General features: G+C 40.4%; 1 protein-coding gene across 2 annotated transcripts in view; it reads left to right on the top strand.

Moving 5' to 3' along the window:
- Positions 1-16,647, top strand: part of LOC122549503 (fibrocystin-L-like) — a 243,183-nt gene that overhangs the window by 55,587 nt on the left and 170,949 nt on the right. For both annotated transcript variants that reach the window (XM_087986185.1, XM_087986184.1), the window contains exons 18-22: positions 3,857-4,000; positions 4,601-4,758; positions 12,070-12,183; positions 13,605-13,736; positions 15,169-15,290. In XM_087986185.1, coding sequence (XP_087842311.1) covers positions 3,857-4,000; positions 4,601-4,758; positions 12,070-12,183; positions 13,605-13,736; positions 15,169-15,290 — 670 coding nt within the window. The remainder of the gene's footprint in view (positions 1-3,856; positions 4,001-4,600; positions 4,759-12,069; positions 12,184-13,604; positions 13,737-15,168; positions 15,291-16,647) is intronic.

Here is a 16,647-nt window from a genome sequence, read left to right as displayed (position 1 = left end):
TAACGTCTTAGAGTCATACACATGGAAACAGACCCTTTGGTCCAACTCATCCATGCCAACCAGACATTCCTATCTGACCTCACCCCATTTGCCAGCATTTGGCCCATATCCCTCTAAATCCTTCCTATTCATTCACCCATTCAGATGCCTTTATAATTGTACCTGCCTCTACTACTTCCCCTGGCAGTTCTTTCATAGATGCACAACCATCTGCATGAGAAAGTTACCCCTAGCGGGCTTTTAAATCTTTCCCCTCTAACCCTAAACTATGTTCTCTAGTTTTGGACTCCCCCACCCCCGGAAAAAGTGCTTGGCTAATTGTTATATCCATGCCTGTCATAATTTATAAACATCTATAGGTTCATCCCTTAGCCTCTGATCCGCCAGAAAATTCCCAGCCTATTCAGCCTCTCCCTATAACTCAAACCCTCCAGTCCTGGCAACAACCTTGTAAATCTTCTCTGCACTCTCTCAAGTTTAACAGCATCCTTCCTATAGAAGGACGACCAGAATTTATGCAGTATTCTAAAAATGGCCTCAGAAAAGTCCAGTACTGCCACAACATGATGTCCAAACTCCTATACTCAATGTTATGACCAATGAAGCTAAACCAAATGCCTTCTTCACCACCCTGTATACCTGTAACTCCACTTTCAAGGAACTATACACATTGTATCCCTAGGTCTCTTTGAAGTACTTTGAATTAAAACAGTATCTTTTCCAATTTTTAAGTCCATAGTCCAAAAAATAAAAATGGTCTTCACACGTTAACTTTTATATTTGTTGGCACCCAGATTCTTCAACAATGCCCAAAGGAACTTAAAATTATTTTTGATCTGTTCGGAGTGTGAAAACCCAAAATATCCCTTATTGTTGAGAGCCTGTTTCCCCTTTCGCGATAGGTCTTTAGTACCAGTAGCAATTTGTGAGATACCACATGATACACAGATTTCTAACATCAGATTCATGAACACAAGGGGTTTTTTAAGCTTGTTTTACAATGTAAGCAATGCAATGCATAATGTTGTACTCAATTAACACAGATTTAAATGCATAAAATTCCTCACTTCCCAATGACCCAACACAGATTGTTTCTTAAACATGTAATAATCTGGTGTATATAAAAACACAAATGTACTTTTTTTGGACATTGGTACTGTAAATCGGATCAAGTGGCAAAACATTAATGGCAAAATCACAAGCAACAGTTGAAGTTTTACCATTTTTTGTTCAGAATTCTGGGTTTGTTTGAATGTAAATAAGAAGAAATTGTTTCCATTAGCAGGAAGGTTGATAGTAGAGACATACAAATTTCAGATAATTGGCTAAAGAACTAGAGAAGAATCTGAGGAGAGTTCATTCATATAGAAGTTGTGATCTGGAATGTGCTACCAAAATGGCAATGGAAACAAATTCAACAATAACTTTCAAAAGTGGATTGGATACATGTATGAAAAAGAAAGCATCTGGAGAAAGAGGGAAAAATGCTAATTAATGAATTAAAGAGTAGAATACCCCTCCCTCTTTCACTATCTTCCTGCCACTTTTTTTCTTCCAAATATGTATTTGGATGGCTCCTGAAGACTATTATTGAATCTGTTTTCTCTGCCTTTTTATGTAGCACATTCCAATTCCTAACTATATGATAGGTCTTTAAAAAAACCCAACACATACTCAATGGACTGAATGGTTTCATTCAGCGTATGTGATGCTCTGAATGGAATTGAATGCCCCTCTCCAGCTGGATTGTACAGAGAATTGGATGGGAAGGTGCTGGTTGGGGAACCCATTGCTTTCCCGACTCTTGCCCTTCAGCAGGCGGGGAGTTTTAAGGACAGCTTTCTCAACCAGAGATCAGTTAATCGACTGCCAAAGCTTACTAAGGTACCATCACATCAGCTACTGCTGAGCAGTGAGGGGGGCCTATGCCAGCTGCAAGCCTGCCCAGCATCCCTTGGTGTCTAGCTAGTGGAAATGTCCTCCTGTTTAGGCACTCTGTACTCACCAGAGAACCATGCCACTGACAAGGGCTGCCCCTGTAAGGTGATCTCTCCACACTCCCCACCCTTACTCCACTGGGGCCCCTCTGACTTGCCCTGGTAAGTCCAGCCATTGTGTTCTGGCTTCCAATATAAATCCTCCTTCTGGGATTCTCTTATTTCCAATAATTGCCTCTCCTTCCAATACTGAGTAGTTTCTGGCCTGTTTGGCCACAACCAGGATCCTTGTCCTGAAGTGCTGGGAACCATGATGGGTAGGTGGGTAAGTATCTAATTGGGATTAAAACTCATTCTGACCTTTGTTTTCCAGCCAATGGACTGCTTTACCCTCCAGCCATTCAAAACTATAATTCCAATTGTTAACAGAGTCTATTTTCAAGCTGATTTCCCTGCAATACAGCTGTTATTAATTAATGGACTTGTTGTTCAATTGATTCTTTATAAATTGGAGGTACTTTGTGTTTCCTTTGTTGTTTGTGATGGAGTATTTGATTGCAATATCCTCATTTAAGTTCTTTGAGCAATTGAAAATCAAAGACTATTTTCATCTACTTGGAATACCCAGCAATCCTTCGTTAAATGTAATATTGACTATTGACTATAAGCTGCCATTCTAATTCAAATTAGTTTAAGTGGACCTTAATCAATCTACTGATCAGAATTACCATCAAATTAAGATTTCAAACAATTAGGAATGAGAGCATGCATATATTTTAATGTAACATTCTATACTCAATTACTGACACCGGGCAGGTCTGGAGCAAATTATATTAAATATAGCCTCAAGAATTACTCATTCATTCATTCATTTATATTCTTGCTCCATAAAATTAAAGAGCAAGCTTATGACCCCCATATCGCAATCTCTGTCTGTATAAACTGAATCATGTATAAAAAAAGTTCTTGTAAGTGATTAACTGTGTTCAATCTGCTTGTTTATGAATTAGGATGCTAACTATCATTTGGATTTTAAATTAAAGTCTAATAGGTTTGTCCAATAAATGACAAATGTCTCATTTTGAAGAGGTCCACAGGAGGTTTCTCCAGTATTCTGGCCAACGTTCCTCTGTCGACCAATGCCAGCAAATCATGTAATCTGATTGTATCTTGAATTTAATGTTTGTCAGAGTTTGCTGTCTGAAAATTGCCTAGTTCTTCTTGCCATCTGGGAAGTCAGGGGTAACCATACTTTCTGGGAGCCCTGACAATAATTTTATATCTATCATGCAATAACAGCCCATCCACAGGGCTCTCATACCCTAAGGATAGAAATCCCGCTCCCAATCACAAGGCCAACAGTTCTACAATCCTCAGTTGATCCACTCAGAGCAGTGGTCATTCTTGGGACTCCGCCCAACCTGAAGAAACATCATAGTTTATAAAATCATGAGGAGGGTAAATAGCAAAGAATTTTCTCCTCGAGCAGGGAAATTCAAAACTAGAGGGCAAAGGTTAAAGGTGAGAGGGGAAAGGCTTAAAAGGGACCTGAGGGGCAATTTTTTCACACAGAGGGTGGTGCATATATGGAATGAGCTGCCAGAGGAAATGCTAGAGTTATACAAATACAATATTTAGTGACATCTGGACAGGTACAGGTTTAGAGGGATATGAGCCAAACACAAGCAAATAGGACTAGTTCAGTTTAAGAAACCTGATTTGCATGGATGAATTAGGCCGAAGGAAGTATTTCAATGCTGTATTACTCTATGAAGACTGCAATGGATTTAATTTAGTGAGGCTGCTGTGGTAGGGGACTTTCACACTGTTGGTATGGGTGATGGTTAAGGACAGCAGGGCTTCCTGCCATAGTTTTTAATGGTACTAATTCTGTAACCTGTTCTCTCTATTTGCCTTAGTCCTTATTCCTATGGATGCCAATGCTGCAAAAGTTCAACAAGCTTTAAATGATCTGTGGACAATTAAACCAGACAAGGTTCAAGTGTCAAGAAAATCAACCAACAAAAACATTATCTATAAAGTGACCTTCACATCCACACGAGGTAAAATGCATCTGAACCCTGATTGCTTCTTCACCAGTGTGATAAAGTACATGGATGAATTTAGCTTGGATTTGCTCTTCAAAGACTTGTTCTTCATTCTTTGTTCAAACTTTATTGTGCTGAAAATGTATGGCTTTTGAATTCTTTCTCCCACCTTTCCTTTTCCTCTGCCTTCCAAGGCTGTTCTGTGTTACTGTTTGATGCACAGGAGCTGTGTTCCTCATATGAGTAACAATTCATTCCACCAACTTACAAAACAGACAGATATGTTAAGACCAGCTGCTTCTCCCCTGTCTACCCCACGCATCATTATGGCTGGTATGACATGACTGAATACTTCTTCCCTTTAAGTGAGGACCCTCCCAGTCCAACATGAAATCTGTTTGAAGCAGTGGAATGCCAGAGGAAGAATACAGGGAGATATGGCAAGCAAAGGTTCTGGAACATTTATTTTCAAATCCACTCAGAGTGTGAAGAGTATGTTGGAGAACTGGCAATTGTGGAGGATCCATGATAAACTTCGAGGGTAAATCAAATTGAATTTTGAAAGATGTCTCTTTGTTACATTTTATCATTTAGTTAAAATTGGTTCCTCCACAGGAGATTTTGATTTACTTCAATATGAGATCCAGAGTGGATATGATGTCACCATTGAAGTGGTGGAAAGAACTAAAGGGAAGCCCAAAATGGATACATTTACACTGATGTTGGATGGGATCAGCTCGACACCTATTTCACACAAAGCAAGCGTTACTGAGGTGTGTCCCACCTTGTTATATGCATCGGTTTCCTAAACTTGGTGGGTAACAGAGAGCACACCTACACAGTGCTCCCCATGGCTAGTGATTACAAAATCTTATTAACTTTATTAGTATAATGATTTGGAATAGACTGCTAGGTGGAGTAATGGAGGCTGACACTCTGAAATGATGGTTAAGTAGATGCCTTAACTTTCTACAGTCAGATTAATGAGCAATTATTGTGCAATCCTTGAATTTCTTTAAGAATTGTTGGGGATTTTGATGGTGAACTGTCATTTCCATGAGACTGATGGCAGGCTGGCACAACTTGCATCCAGTAACTTGTCCCAATTGACAATATATTTTGTATCACTCTTGTCACAAGCCAATGGACAATGTAAATGTCAATGACAGTGAATGACAATAATCTATTGCTCTTTGCAACAAAATCTGGCCTAGTAGAAAATTAATCATTGTGTTTTGGAAATGCCTGACTGTACTGCCATTCCTCATTTACATGTGACACCATTGAAAGGCAGTGTCAATTTTTACATGTACACTGACGACCCAAGCTCCATCTCACCAGCACCTCTTTCTGACACAGTTGCTATGTTAAAAAGTGTGGCGCTGGGAAAGCACAGCTGGTCAGGCAGCATCTGAGGAGCAGGAGAATCGATGTTTCGAGCATAAGCAGGAGTCTCCTGCTCCTCAGTTGCTGTCTGACCAGCTGTGCTTTCCCAGCACCACTCATTTTGACTCTGATCTCTAGCATCTGCAGTACTCACTTTCTCACAGTTGATAATATGTTATCAGATTGCTTTTCCCACAGCCAGATAGATTGATAGATTATCAGACTTATTATCCCACACCCAGAACTGAATAGAAATGTCCTCCAATTAAATATTGAGAAGACTGAAGCTATTGCTTTCAGTTTCCACTTGAATTCCTACTCTCTAATTACCGACTCTTTACCTCTCCCTGACAATAATCTGAGATCAAGCTTATCTCTTGCCTCCTTGGTGTCACATTTGATCCTAAGGTGCACTTCTGAACTCAGAGCAATGCCATCATTAAGATTGTCAATTTCCACTTCTGCAACACGCCTGACTTTGCCTCTGTCTCTGCCCATCTGTTGCTAAAACCCTCATCCGTGCTTTCAATACCTTGAGACTTAATTATTTCAATGCACTCCTGCCTGGTCTCCCACACACCAGCTTCTGTAAACTTGAGGATGTCAAGGACTTTGCATCCCATTACTTAACTTTCAACAAATCCTGTTCATCCCTGTGCTCACTGAGCTACATGGGCTCATGGTCAGACATGACTTCATTTTGAAATTCTCATTCCCTGCTTTCAAATCTCTCCATGTCCTCACTTCTGTAGTTTCCTTGAATTGCATTACACTGTGAGATCTCTGTGTTCCTCCATTTCCGGCTTTTTGTACATTCCCAATTATGTATCACCATGTTGGTGTGCCATAGGTCCCAAACTCTGGAATACCTGGCCTAAATCTCTTGCCCTCTCTAACTCACTTTCCTCCTTTAACAGATATGGTAAAATCAAACTCTTTGACTAACCTTTTGGTCACTTGTAATTATCTCCTTAGAAAGTTTGGTGGCATATTTTGTTTTTTAATTCTCATTAGAAGTTCCTTGGGACATTGTTGTTGAAGTTGTATTCTATTCCCATTTAGTACATTATTTATTCTTATCTTCAGATTGGAATATTTAAAAAAAGGAAGAGATTCAGACCCTAAAGTGCTTTTATTCCTTTTGATTCTTTCACAACGTGCTCCTGAATCAATATACTTAGCTGATGAACAACTGATTCGTTCATTCACAGTAAGACCAGCAGATTTCTCATCACCACATGCTTTTAAGGTGGTGGTGAGCCACCTTCTTGAACATAACTAAGGACAACCATATTGCTGTGGATCTGAAGTCACATGTAGACCAGGATGGGGAATGACAACAGGTTTCTTCCCTAAAGGATACTAGTCAAAAGTAATCTAGTATTTCTTGGTCATCATTACTTATACTAATTTTTTATTCTGAATTTATTCAATTAATTCAAACTGCCATGGTGGAATTTGAACTCATGCATCTTGATCATTATAGAGTCATAGAGTGATAGAGATATACAGCACGGAAACAGCCCTTTGGTCCAGCTTGTCCATGCCGACCAGATATCCCTAACCTAGTCTAGTCCCATTTGCCAGTATTTGGCCCATATTCCTCTAAACCCTTTCTATTCATATACCCATCCAGATGCCTTTTAAATGCTATAATTGTACCAGCCTCCGCCAGTTCCTCTGGCAGCTCATTACATACACAGACCACTCTTTGCATGAAAAGGTTGCACCTTAGGTACCTTTTAAATTTTTCCTCTCTCACCCTAAACCTATGCCCTCTAGTTCTGGACTCTTGTCCAGGGAGATCTTGTCTATTTAACCTATCCATGCCCCTCATGATTTTAATAACCTCTATCAGGTCAACCCTCAGCCTCCAACAATCCAGGGAAGCCTCAGCCTATTCAGCCTCTCCCTGGAGCTCAAATCCTCCAACCCTGGCACCATCCCTGTAAATCTTTTCTGAACCCTATCCTTCCGATAGGAGGGAGACCAGAATTGCGCACAATATTTCAAAACTGGCCTAACCAATGTCCTGTACAGCTGCAACATGACACCCCAACCCCTATAGTCAATACCCTGACCAATAAAGGAAAGCATACCAAATGCCTTCTTCACTATCCTATCTGAAAGTGACTCCACTTTCAAGGAGCTAGGAACCTGCACTTCAAGGTCTCTTTGTTCAGCAACACTCCCTAGACTCATGCCATTAAAGTGCTGCTCTGATTTGCCTTTCCAAAGTGTAGCACCTCCCATTTATCTAAATTAAACTCCATTTGCCACTCCTTAGTCCATTGGCCCATTTGATCAAGATCCCATTGTACCCTGAGGTAACCTTCTTTGCTGTCCACTACACCTCCAATTTTAGTGTTATCTGCAAATTTACTAACCATACCTCCTATGCTCATATCCAAATCATTTAGATAAATGAAGAAAAGCAGTGGACCCAGCACCAATCTTTGTGGTACACCACTGATCACAGGCCTCCAGTCTGAAAAGCAACCCTCCACCACTACTCTCCGTCTCCTACCTTCAAGCCAGTTCTGTATCCAAATGGCTAGTTCTCCCTGTATTCTATGAGATATAACCTTCTACCATGGGGAACCTTGTTGAATGCCTTACTGAAGTCCATATAGATCACATCCATCGCCCTGCCCTCTTCAATCCTTTTCACTACTTCTTCAAAAAACTCAAATCAAGTTAATGAGACATGATTTCCCACACACAAAGCCGTATTGACCCTCCCTAATCAGTCCTTGCCTTTCCAATATCTTGCCCACCATCAATGTTAGTCTCACTGGTCTACAGTTTCCTGGCTTTTCCTTACCTCCTTTCTTAAATAGTGGCACTACATTAGCCAACCTCCAGTTTTCCGGCACCTCACCTGTAACTATCGATGATACAAATATCTCAGCAAGGGGCCCAGCAATCACATCCCTTGCTTCCCACAGAGTTCTAGGGTACACCTGATCAGTTCCTGGGGATTTACCCACTTTTATGTGTTTTCAAACATCCAGCACCACCACCTCTGTAATATAGACATTGTTCAAGATGTCACCATCTAATACCCAATATTCTATATCTTGTATGTCCTTCTCCACTGTAAACACTGTTGCAAAATATTCATTTAGTATCTCCTCCATCTTCTGTGGTTCCACACATAGGCTGCCTTGCTGATCTTTAAGGGGCCCTATTCTTTCTGTAGTTACCCTTTGTGCTTAAAATATTTATAAAATCCCTTTGGATTCCCTTTAATCCTATTTGCCAAAGCTATCTCACGTGTCCTTTTTGCCCTCCTGACTTCCCTGTTAAGAATACTCATATTGCCTTTATACTCTTCTAAGGATTGAATTGATTTATCCTGTCTTTATGCTTCCTTCTTTTTCTTAACCAAAATCTCTTTCCCTAGTCATCCATAATTTCCTACACCTACCAGCCTTGCCTTTCACCCTAACAGGAATATACTGTCTCTGGACTCCCGTTATCTCATTTTGAAGTCTTCCCATTTTCCAGATGTCCCTTTACCTGAAACCATCCGCCCTCCCCAGTCAACTTTTAAAGTTCTTGCCTAATACCATCAAAATTGGCCTTCCTCCAATTTAGAACTTCAACTTTTAGACCCGGGCTATCCTTTTCCATCACTATTTTAAAACTAATAAAAGTATGGTCTCTTGCCCTCTCTGATGCCTCAGACACCTGCCCTGCCTTATTTCCCAAGAGTAGGTCAAATTTCACAGCTTTTCTAGTAGACACATTAGGTTAGATTATCTACAGTGTGAAATCCACATACTGAATCAGAAAATGTTTTTGTGTATGCTTAACAAATTCCTCTCCATCTAAACCTTTAACACAATGGCAGTCCCATCTATATTTGGAAAGTTAAAATCCCCTACCATAAGCACCCTATTATTCTTACAGATAACTGAGATCTCCTTACAAATTTGTTTCTTAATTTCCCGCTTTTTTGTGTGTGTGTGTGTGTGTTGGCGGGAGTAGAGGGGTGTCTATAATACAATCCCAATAAGGGATCATCCCTTTCCTATCTCTCAGTTCTACCTGGCGCCACGGTGGCTCAGTGGTTAGCACTGCTGCCTCACAGCACCAGGGACCTGGGTTTGATTCCCGCCTCCAACAACTGTGTGTGGAGTTTGCATGTTTTTCCCATGTCTGTGTGAATTTCTTCTGAGTGCTCCGGTTTCCTCCCACAATTCAAAGGTGTGCAGGTCAGGTGAAGTTGTCATGCTAAAGTGCCCATAGTGTTACCTGCATCATTCAGGGGGAATGAGTCTGGGTGCGTTACTCTTCGGAGTGTGGACTGTTTCCATACTGTAGGGAATCTAATCTAATCACCCAAACACCTTCCCTGGATGTATTCCCAGGAATATCCTCCCTAAGTATAGTAGTAATGCTATCCCTTTCTCTGCTTTCTCTGCCTCCTCTCTTGCCTCCTTTGCTATCCTTCCTGCATTTGTATCCTGGAACATGAAGCTGCCAGCCCTGTCCATCCCTGAGCCACATTTCTGTAATTGTGATGATATCCCAGTCCCATGTTCCTAACCATGCCCTGAGTTCATTTGCCTATCCTGTTAGGCCTTTTTCATTGAAATAAATGCAGTTTAATTTATCAGTCCTACCTTGTTCTCTGCTTTGTTCCTGTCTGCCCTGACTCACTCCTCCCATCTGTCGCAGTGTCAGATTGATCTCTTTCCTCACTATTTTTCTGGACTCCCCCCACCCCACCTTGCTCGTTTAAATCCTCTCGATCATCTCTAACAAATCCCCTTGCCAGTACATTAATCCCCTTCCAATTCAGGTGCAATCCGTCCTTCTTGTACTGGTCACATCTATCCCAGAAGAGATTTCAATGATCCAAAAATGTGAACACTTTCCCCCTGCACCAGCTCCTCAGCCACTCATTCATCTGCTCTGTCCTCCTATTCCTACCCTCACTAGCACATAGCACTGGGAATAATCCAGATATTACTATTCTCAAGGACCTCCTTTTTAAATTCCTGCCTAACTTTTTATATTCTCCCTTTGGAATCTCATCCTTTTCCCTTCTTTAGTTCCAATGTGTACAAAGACCTTCTGCTGGTCCCTCTCCCCTTTGAGAACATGCTACACCCTCCCTGAGATATCCTTCATCCTGGCACCATGGCGACAACACAACATTCTGATTTTTCACTGTTGGCTACAGAAATGTCTCTATGTGCCTCTGGCTAGAGTGTCCCCTATCACAGTCAATCGCTTGGAACCCGACGTATCCCTCATTAGAGCCATTGTTGGTACCAGAACCTTGGCTGTTTGTAATACATTCCCCTGAGAGTCCATCACCCTCTACATTTTCCAAAGCAGCATATTTGTTTGAGATGGGGATAGTCACAAGAGATACCTGCACAACCTGCCTACATGTCCTACCTTTCCTGGAGTTAACCCAACTACCTAACTGTATCTGTGGCTTTTTTCCATTCCTATAACTGCCATCTATCACACTCCCTAGCTCCTGTAAATTCTTTATTGCCTCTAACTGCCGCTCAAACCGACACATGTGATCTGATAGGATTCTCAACCAAAGACACTTTCTGCAGACATAATCATCAGTAACATGGAAATTTTCCCTCAACTCCCACATCCAACAAGAACAGCATATCACTTTACTAAGGGCCATCTTTGCTCCTTCATAGTCTACTGACCCAGAAAATAGCACCATCTTATTGTACTAAAAGAAAACATTGCTCCAGGCTAACTTAATACCTATGGCTTATATTTTAAAAATGTAATCAAGAGACTGATCTCAATAAAACATATCTTCAAGAAACAACCCACTCCACTCACTATTGTAGATTTATAGTGAGGCTACACTTCGAAACTATGCACTTATCTGTTCCTATGGCTGTGAGCTCTCCCACAGAGTTTCCTCCAAGGTCAGCTGTGAGTTTCGCTGTTTGTTAATTTTCCTAAATGCACTCTGATGTTCAGTGATACTTGAACTCAAACAGCAAAGGTAGTAATTGCAGATTCACTGCTGTGTCAGACAGCAGCATAGATTTCTTTCTCTGACTCTATAGTCAATGCCTTTGTCTGTCTTTCTCCTCATTAGTTCAGACCTTTTGTTATTGTCCAGTAATATTACCACCATCTCCCCCAGCGTGATTTAGTGTTCGTGCCATTGGGTTAGTAATGTTAATCATGTATTTAAATCGCACCATCCACATCAGTTAATTAAGTTAATAAGTCTGAAATATGAAGCTATAATCTCAGTAATAGTGACCATGATCATTAACATGTCATTGTTGTAAAAACCAATCTAGTTCACTAATGTTCTTCAGGAAAAAGATCCTACCATTTTATCTGGAGTGATCTACATGAGAATCCAGATCATAACCATGTGATTGACTCAGAACTGCCTTCTGAAATAGCCTAGCAAGCCACTCAGCTTCAATTAGGAATGGTCCACCAATGCTGGCCTTGCCAGTGACACCCACATCCCATGAATGACTAATGGGGAAAATAACGTTCCCAAACCCAACCATTACATCAGACCTGCATAGTATGATGTGGCATTGCCTAACAAAAAATTTAGATGAACCATTGATAGGGAAAGCAATAAAGGACAGATAGAAGCTCTGGCTGCTTTGAACAGCACCAGTAAGTCAGGGTAACGGAGGATCTTCTCGGCTAATAAAAATCTTTCATCACAGGTCAAAGCTGCTTTAGAAGGAATGTTGGATGTAAAGTGTCCAGATCACATAGTCAACTACAGGAAGGGATACACAGTCTATTATTTCAACAATTTTGAGGATGACATATCCAAGGTATGTGCATCAGATAAAATCAAATGATTAATTTATTACATGCCTCAGAAAACAAATGATTTTAAAAGTGTCTGCAGGGGCTGGTGTTGACCACTCATTGTTGAAGTATCATTATTGGCATCCCACTGCATCATCAGTGGGTCAGCGTGAAGGGAGCACCATACTATCAGACAGTCAATACTGATGGACTGCTGCACCATTGAAGGGTCTGTCCTGATGGACTGCTGCACGGTTGAAGGGTCTGTCCTGATGGAGTGCTGCACCACTGAAGGGTCTGTCCTGATGGAGTGCTGCACCACTGAAGGGTCTGTCCTGATGGAGTGCTGCACCACTGAAGGGTCTGTCCTGATGGAGTGCTGCACCACTGAAGGGTCTGTCCTGATGGAGTGCTGCACGATTGAAGGGTCTGTCCTGATGGGGTGCTGCATTGTCAGAGAGAGTGCTTCATGATCAGAAGTTCTGTACTGAAGCAACATTACACTGTTGAAGGATTGGTACACCGAGAGTGCTGCACTATCGTAGTGTGAGTATTAAGGGACTGCTACATTGTTAGAAGATCAGTCCCAAGAAAGTACTGCAATGTCAAAGAACCAGCATTGAGGGAATACTGAGTTATTGAACAATTTGTACTGTGGTAATGCTGCACCTCCAAAGGGTCAGTACTGAAGTAACAGTACACTGTCATAGGGTCAATGCTGAGGGATTATAGCTTTATTGGAGGGTCAGTACTGAAAGAATTGACACACTGATGATGCAGTGCCATCTCAGGACTCATACTTCAATGATATATTAGTTCCGCAGTATGTCACTGGCACTATCAGATGGTCAGTACTGAGGGATTACAGTACATGGGGTCAGTTAATTCAATTGGTAGGACAGCTGGTTGCAAAGCAGAGTGATACCACCAGCGTGGATTCAGTTCCTGTACTGACTGAGGTTACATGGAGTATTTTCCTTTTCAACGTCTCATTGCCTGAAATGTGGTGACCCTCCAAATAAACCACCACCAATCATCGCTTTCTCTAATGAGACAGCAATACTATGGCAACTTTACCATTTACTGAGGCAATACTGCATTGTTGCGGAGTTAGAGTGATGCAGTGTTGCATTGTCATAGGGATTGTAATGGAGCAGTACTGCATCATCAAAGGGTCAGTACTGAGGAAGGGCTGCAAAATCAGAGGGACATTACCACTGTGCGATTACCACGGACTAATCACCTTATACACAGTAAATTGGAAGCTATTACTTGGGTCTGGGGATTTGCATTCCCAGAATAAGAAAGATAAAATATTAGCAACTTGCATAATATATACAAATTATTAAACTGTCCTCACTGGGATTAGAACTCTGATTTTAGGATTGTTAGTGCGGAGTCCAGCAGTGGAATACAATTTTCTGTTTCACTTTTAATCTTGTAGAATATCTTTCAAGGTGGCCAAGTGACAATGAAAACTAATGCTTTTTGTGGACGCTATTGTGTAAAAAATCCCACATCTTTGTTTGGCTTTGCAAGTTATCATCAACCATTTTCATTACGTACATACAGAGAGGTAAGTTTGAAACTTCTTCGAGATGAAACAAATAATTATTGAAGAGTGTTGTCACCTGATACTAGTTACACTTTAAATTGGTTTTATTATATTGTTACTCTGAAGAGGGAGAAAGACAGGCTTTTATAACTTGTGTTTACTTCTGTTACTATTCTATTGGTTTTTGTTCCATCCATGTTCTGTGTTTTGCATCTATTGTCACTCAATGGCACTTTTCCGCTAAAGGCTCATGGCAGGCCTATGAATAAAAAAAAATAAATAGGAGGAGGCGGCAATTCAGGCCCTTAAAGCTGCTCCTCCACTCAGTGTGAATGTGAGTGAATTTCTAAAACAATTCTAGTTTGCAAGCTATCACTATTTGTCTTCATTACCGAGTCCACAAAAATCTATCAGTCTCAGTCTTTACATATGCATAATTATTGAGCATCCACATCTGAGGCATAGAATTGCAAGGATTCTCAACCCTCAGACTGATGATATTTTTTCTAATCTTAGTCCTGAATTGCCTATCCTGAAAACTTCAAGTTCTGAAGAAGACAGCATCTTGGTATCCATTCATACCCTTTACCCCATACCCCAGTTACACCTTCTAAGCATTATGCATTCCAATCAGTTCAACTCTTATAAATTCTTATTAAACCCAGGAGAATATAATCGCGTACATATATTCTGTTTTCTTGTTAGTTCAGTAATTGTAGGAACTGTCCAGGTTTTGGCAGTGAGCCATTTAGGCTTAGAACCTCCTCAGTGGCTATTATCCAATGTGCGCTGCTAGAAACAGGCTGGCCTTTGGTGTTACCCTGGGCCAATATCCTGCAAATAGTTGCTCTGTGATAAAGTATTAAAAGAAAATGGAGTCGGAAAGGATGGCTTTTGCGACCTTCATTCAGGAGGGAAGAAAAGTGTGAAGTGGCAAGGAGAGCTTGGCTTTGTAAATTACCACTTGCAAAATTGCTCGTTAAATTAGCACATTGATTTTCACTCTTAAAAACCAACCAGTGTTGTAGGTAGGATACTTTTCTTGGCCTTGATTGTTTACGCTAACTTACACCCTATCATTTATGGATATTCAAATGAGGTTGAGAGGTTTCTTTGGCCATAACTTCACATCGGAAAAATTATCATATCAATGCTTTCATATTTTAAGTTCAGATAGTACCTAAGGAGGAAACATTAATTCTAGTTAGGTGATGGCACATTTAATTTCCTTTGCATGATTTTAATAACAGTTAATATGTCTTGAATTAATTCCACGCTTGTGATGAATTATTGTGCATTTATTCTACTCAATACATGGGCCAATATTACAGAATATGTACAACGATAGCTTGCTATGTAGTTGTCACTTATTCTTGTTGTTATATGTTACTCTTGAATATGATATCCCAATAATAATCAAAGGATACTCATGTCACTTTAACCATGTGTTCAGCTTTGCTTTGCATATAAAGGTCGTTTGAGAAATAATTTTCGTCTATCGTTTACTTACCAAGTTGATGATGAAAGAAAAGCAAAGAATCTTTGGTTTCCATACAGATTTGTTCAAGATAATCAGTAAGCACTGATGCTTTTAATATTATTTAATTTGAATTTTGAGTTATTGTATGGATACAGCACTAAAAGAGTCTACTCTTGTTTTACACAATTTCCCAATGACTATGCAAATGTTTTCTCATCAGACCAGTTCTCTTTAAAGGCCATGAGTGAATCCACTTCCATCAGACTGCCAGGCAGTGCACTCAAGTCCATAATCACTTAGTAATTGAGAGTCTGTAACTTCAAATCATTGATGACTCTTCTGCATATCAACTTAAATCTGTGATTCTTTTTCCTTTAACCATTGGGTATAACATTGTCCATACTCTGACCAGACTCCTCACTCTAAGAAACCAACCAGTGTTGGAGGTAGGACCCTTTTCTTGGCCTTGCTTGTTTACACTAACTTACACCCTATCATTTGTGGTTATTCAAATAAGCTTTAGAGGTTTCTTAGCCAATCTCTAATTGGCCTTCTTTTCTCAAAGGAAAACATCCCCAGCATCTCCAAACCATTCACATATCTGAAGTTCCCCATCCCTGGAATTATCCTGATCGATTCTACATTATACTCTGACCACCTATTTCTTCATCTACCAAATTTACATGTTACATAAATGTGGGAATTTGAGTTGGGGGAGAGCATGAAGTGAAGGAGTATTTTGGAGGATGTGGAGGTGTGGATGAGATGGTGGTTGGCTCCATGATGAGTTAAGGCATTTAGTTTTAAAGTTATTGAGGAGTTAGAACTGATGTTAATTCCTCTAATGTTCCTTAGGTACGTGTTCAGGTGAATGAGTCAGAATCCTCCAACCATTCTGACGCAATCTCTAAATCAGAAATAAGGATTTTAATCTGAGCGTTCCAGACACGGCAAATACCCATTAGAGATGTTCACTTCCTGGGCAACTCCCATGCAATCAGCTGTATCAGGACTTCCACGTGGTCCCAATGCACAACTCTGGTCTACACTAGTAATAACAATCTTCTCATTGGAAGATCTTGACCATGTATTTGTACGTTCAAGGTCCATGCCAGAGACTTGAGCCCATAACCCAGTCTGAAACTTCCCATGCAATACTAGGAGCAGTGCTACACTGACAGAAGTGTTGTCTTAATGTGACGTGAAACTGACCCTTGCATGTTTTCTTAGCTAGACATTAAAACATCTCATATCACCAATCAAAGTAAATCAGGAGAATTCTCCCTGGTGTCCTGACCAATATTTATTCCTTAATCATTAAATTAGATTGTTTGGTTACTTATTTCTTTGCTATCTGGAGGAGTTTGTTGTGCACAAATTTGCTGCTACTTTTCCTTCATTACAACATTCAACAAAAATACTTCACTATCTGTAAGTACTCTGAAACATTTT

This window comes from Chiloscyllium plagiosum, unplaced genomic scaffold (genome assembly GCF_037043375.1).
Source record: "Chiloscyllium plagiosum isolate Xiang-an unplaced genomic scaffold, Cpla_swu_hap1 HiC_scaffold_4, whole genome shotgun sequence".
Lineage (NCBI taxonomy): Eukaryota > Metazoa > Chordata > Chondrichthyes > Orectolobiformes > Hemiscylliidae > Chiloscyllium > Chiloscyllium plagiosum.
Note: the sequence above shows the minus strand (reverse complement) of the source record. Positions and strands in the feature narration are given on the sequence as shown.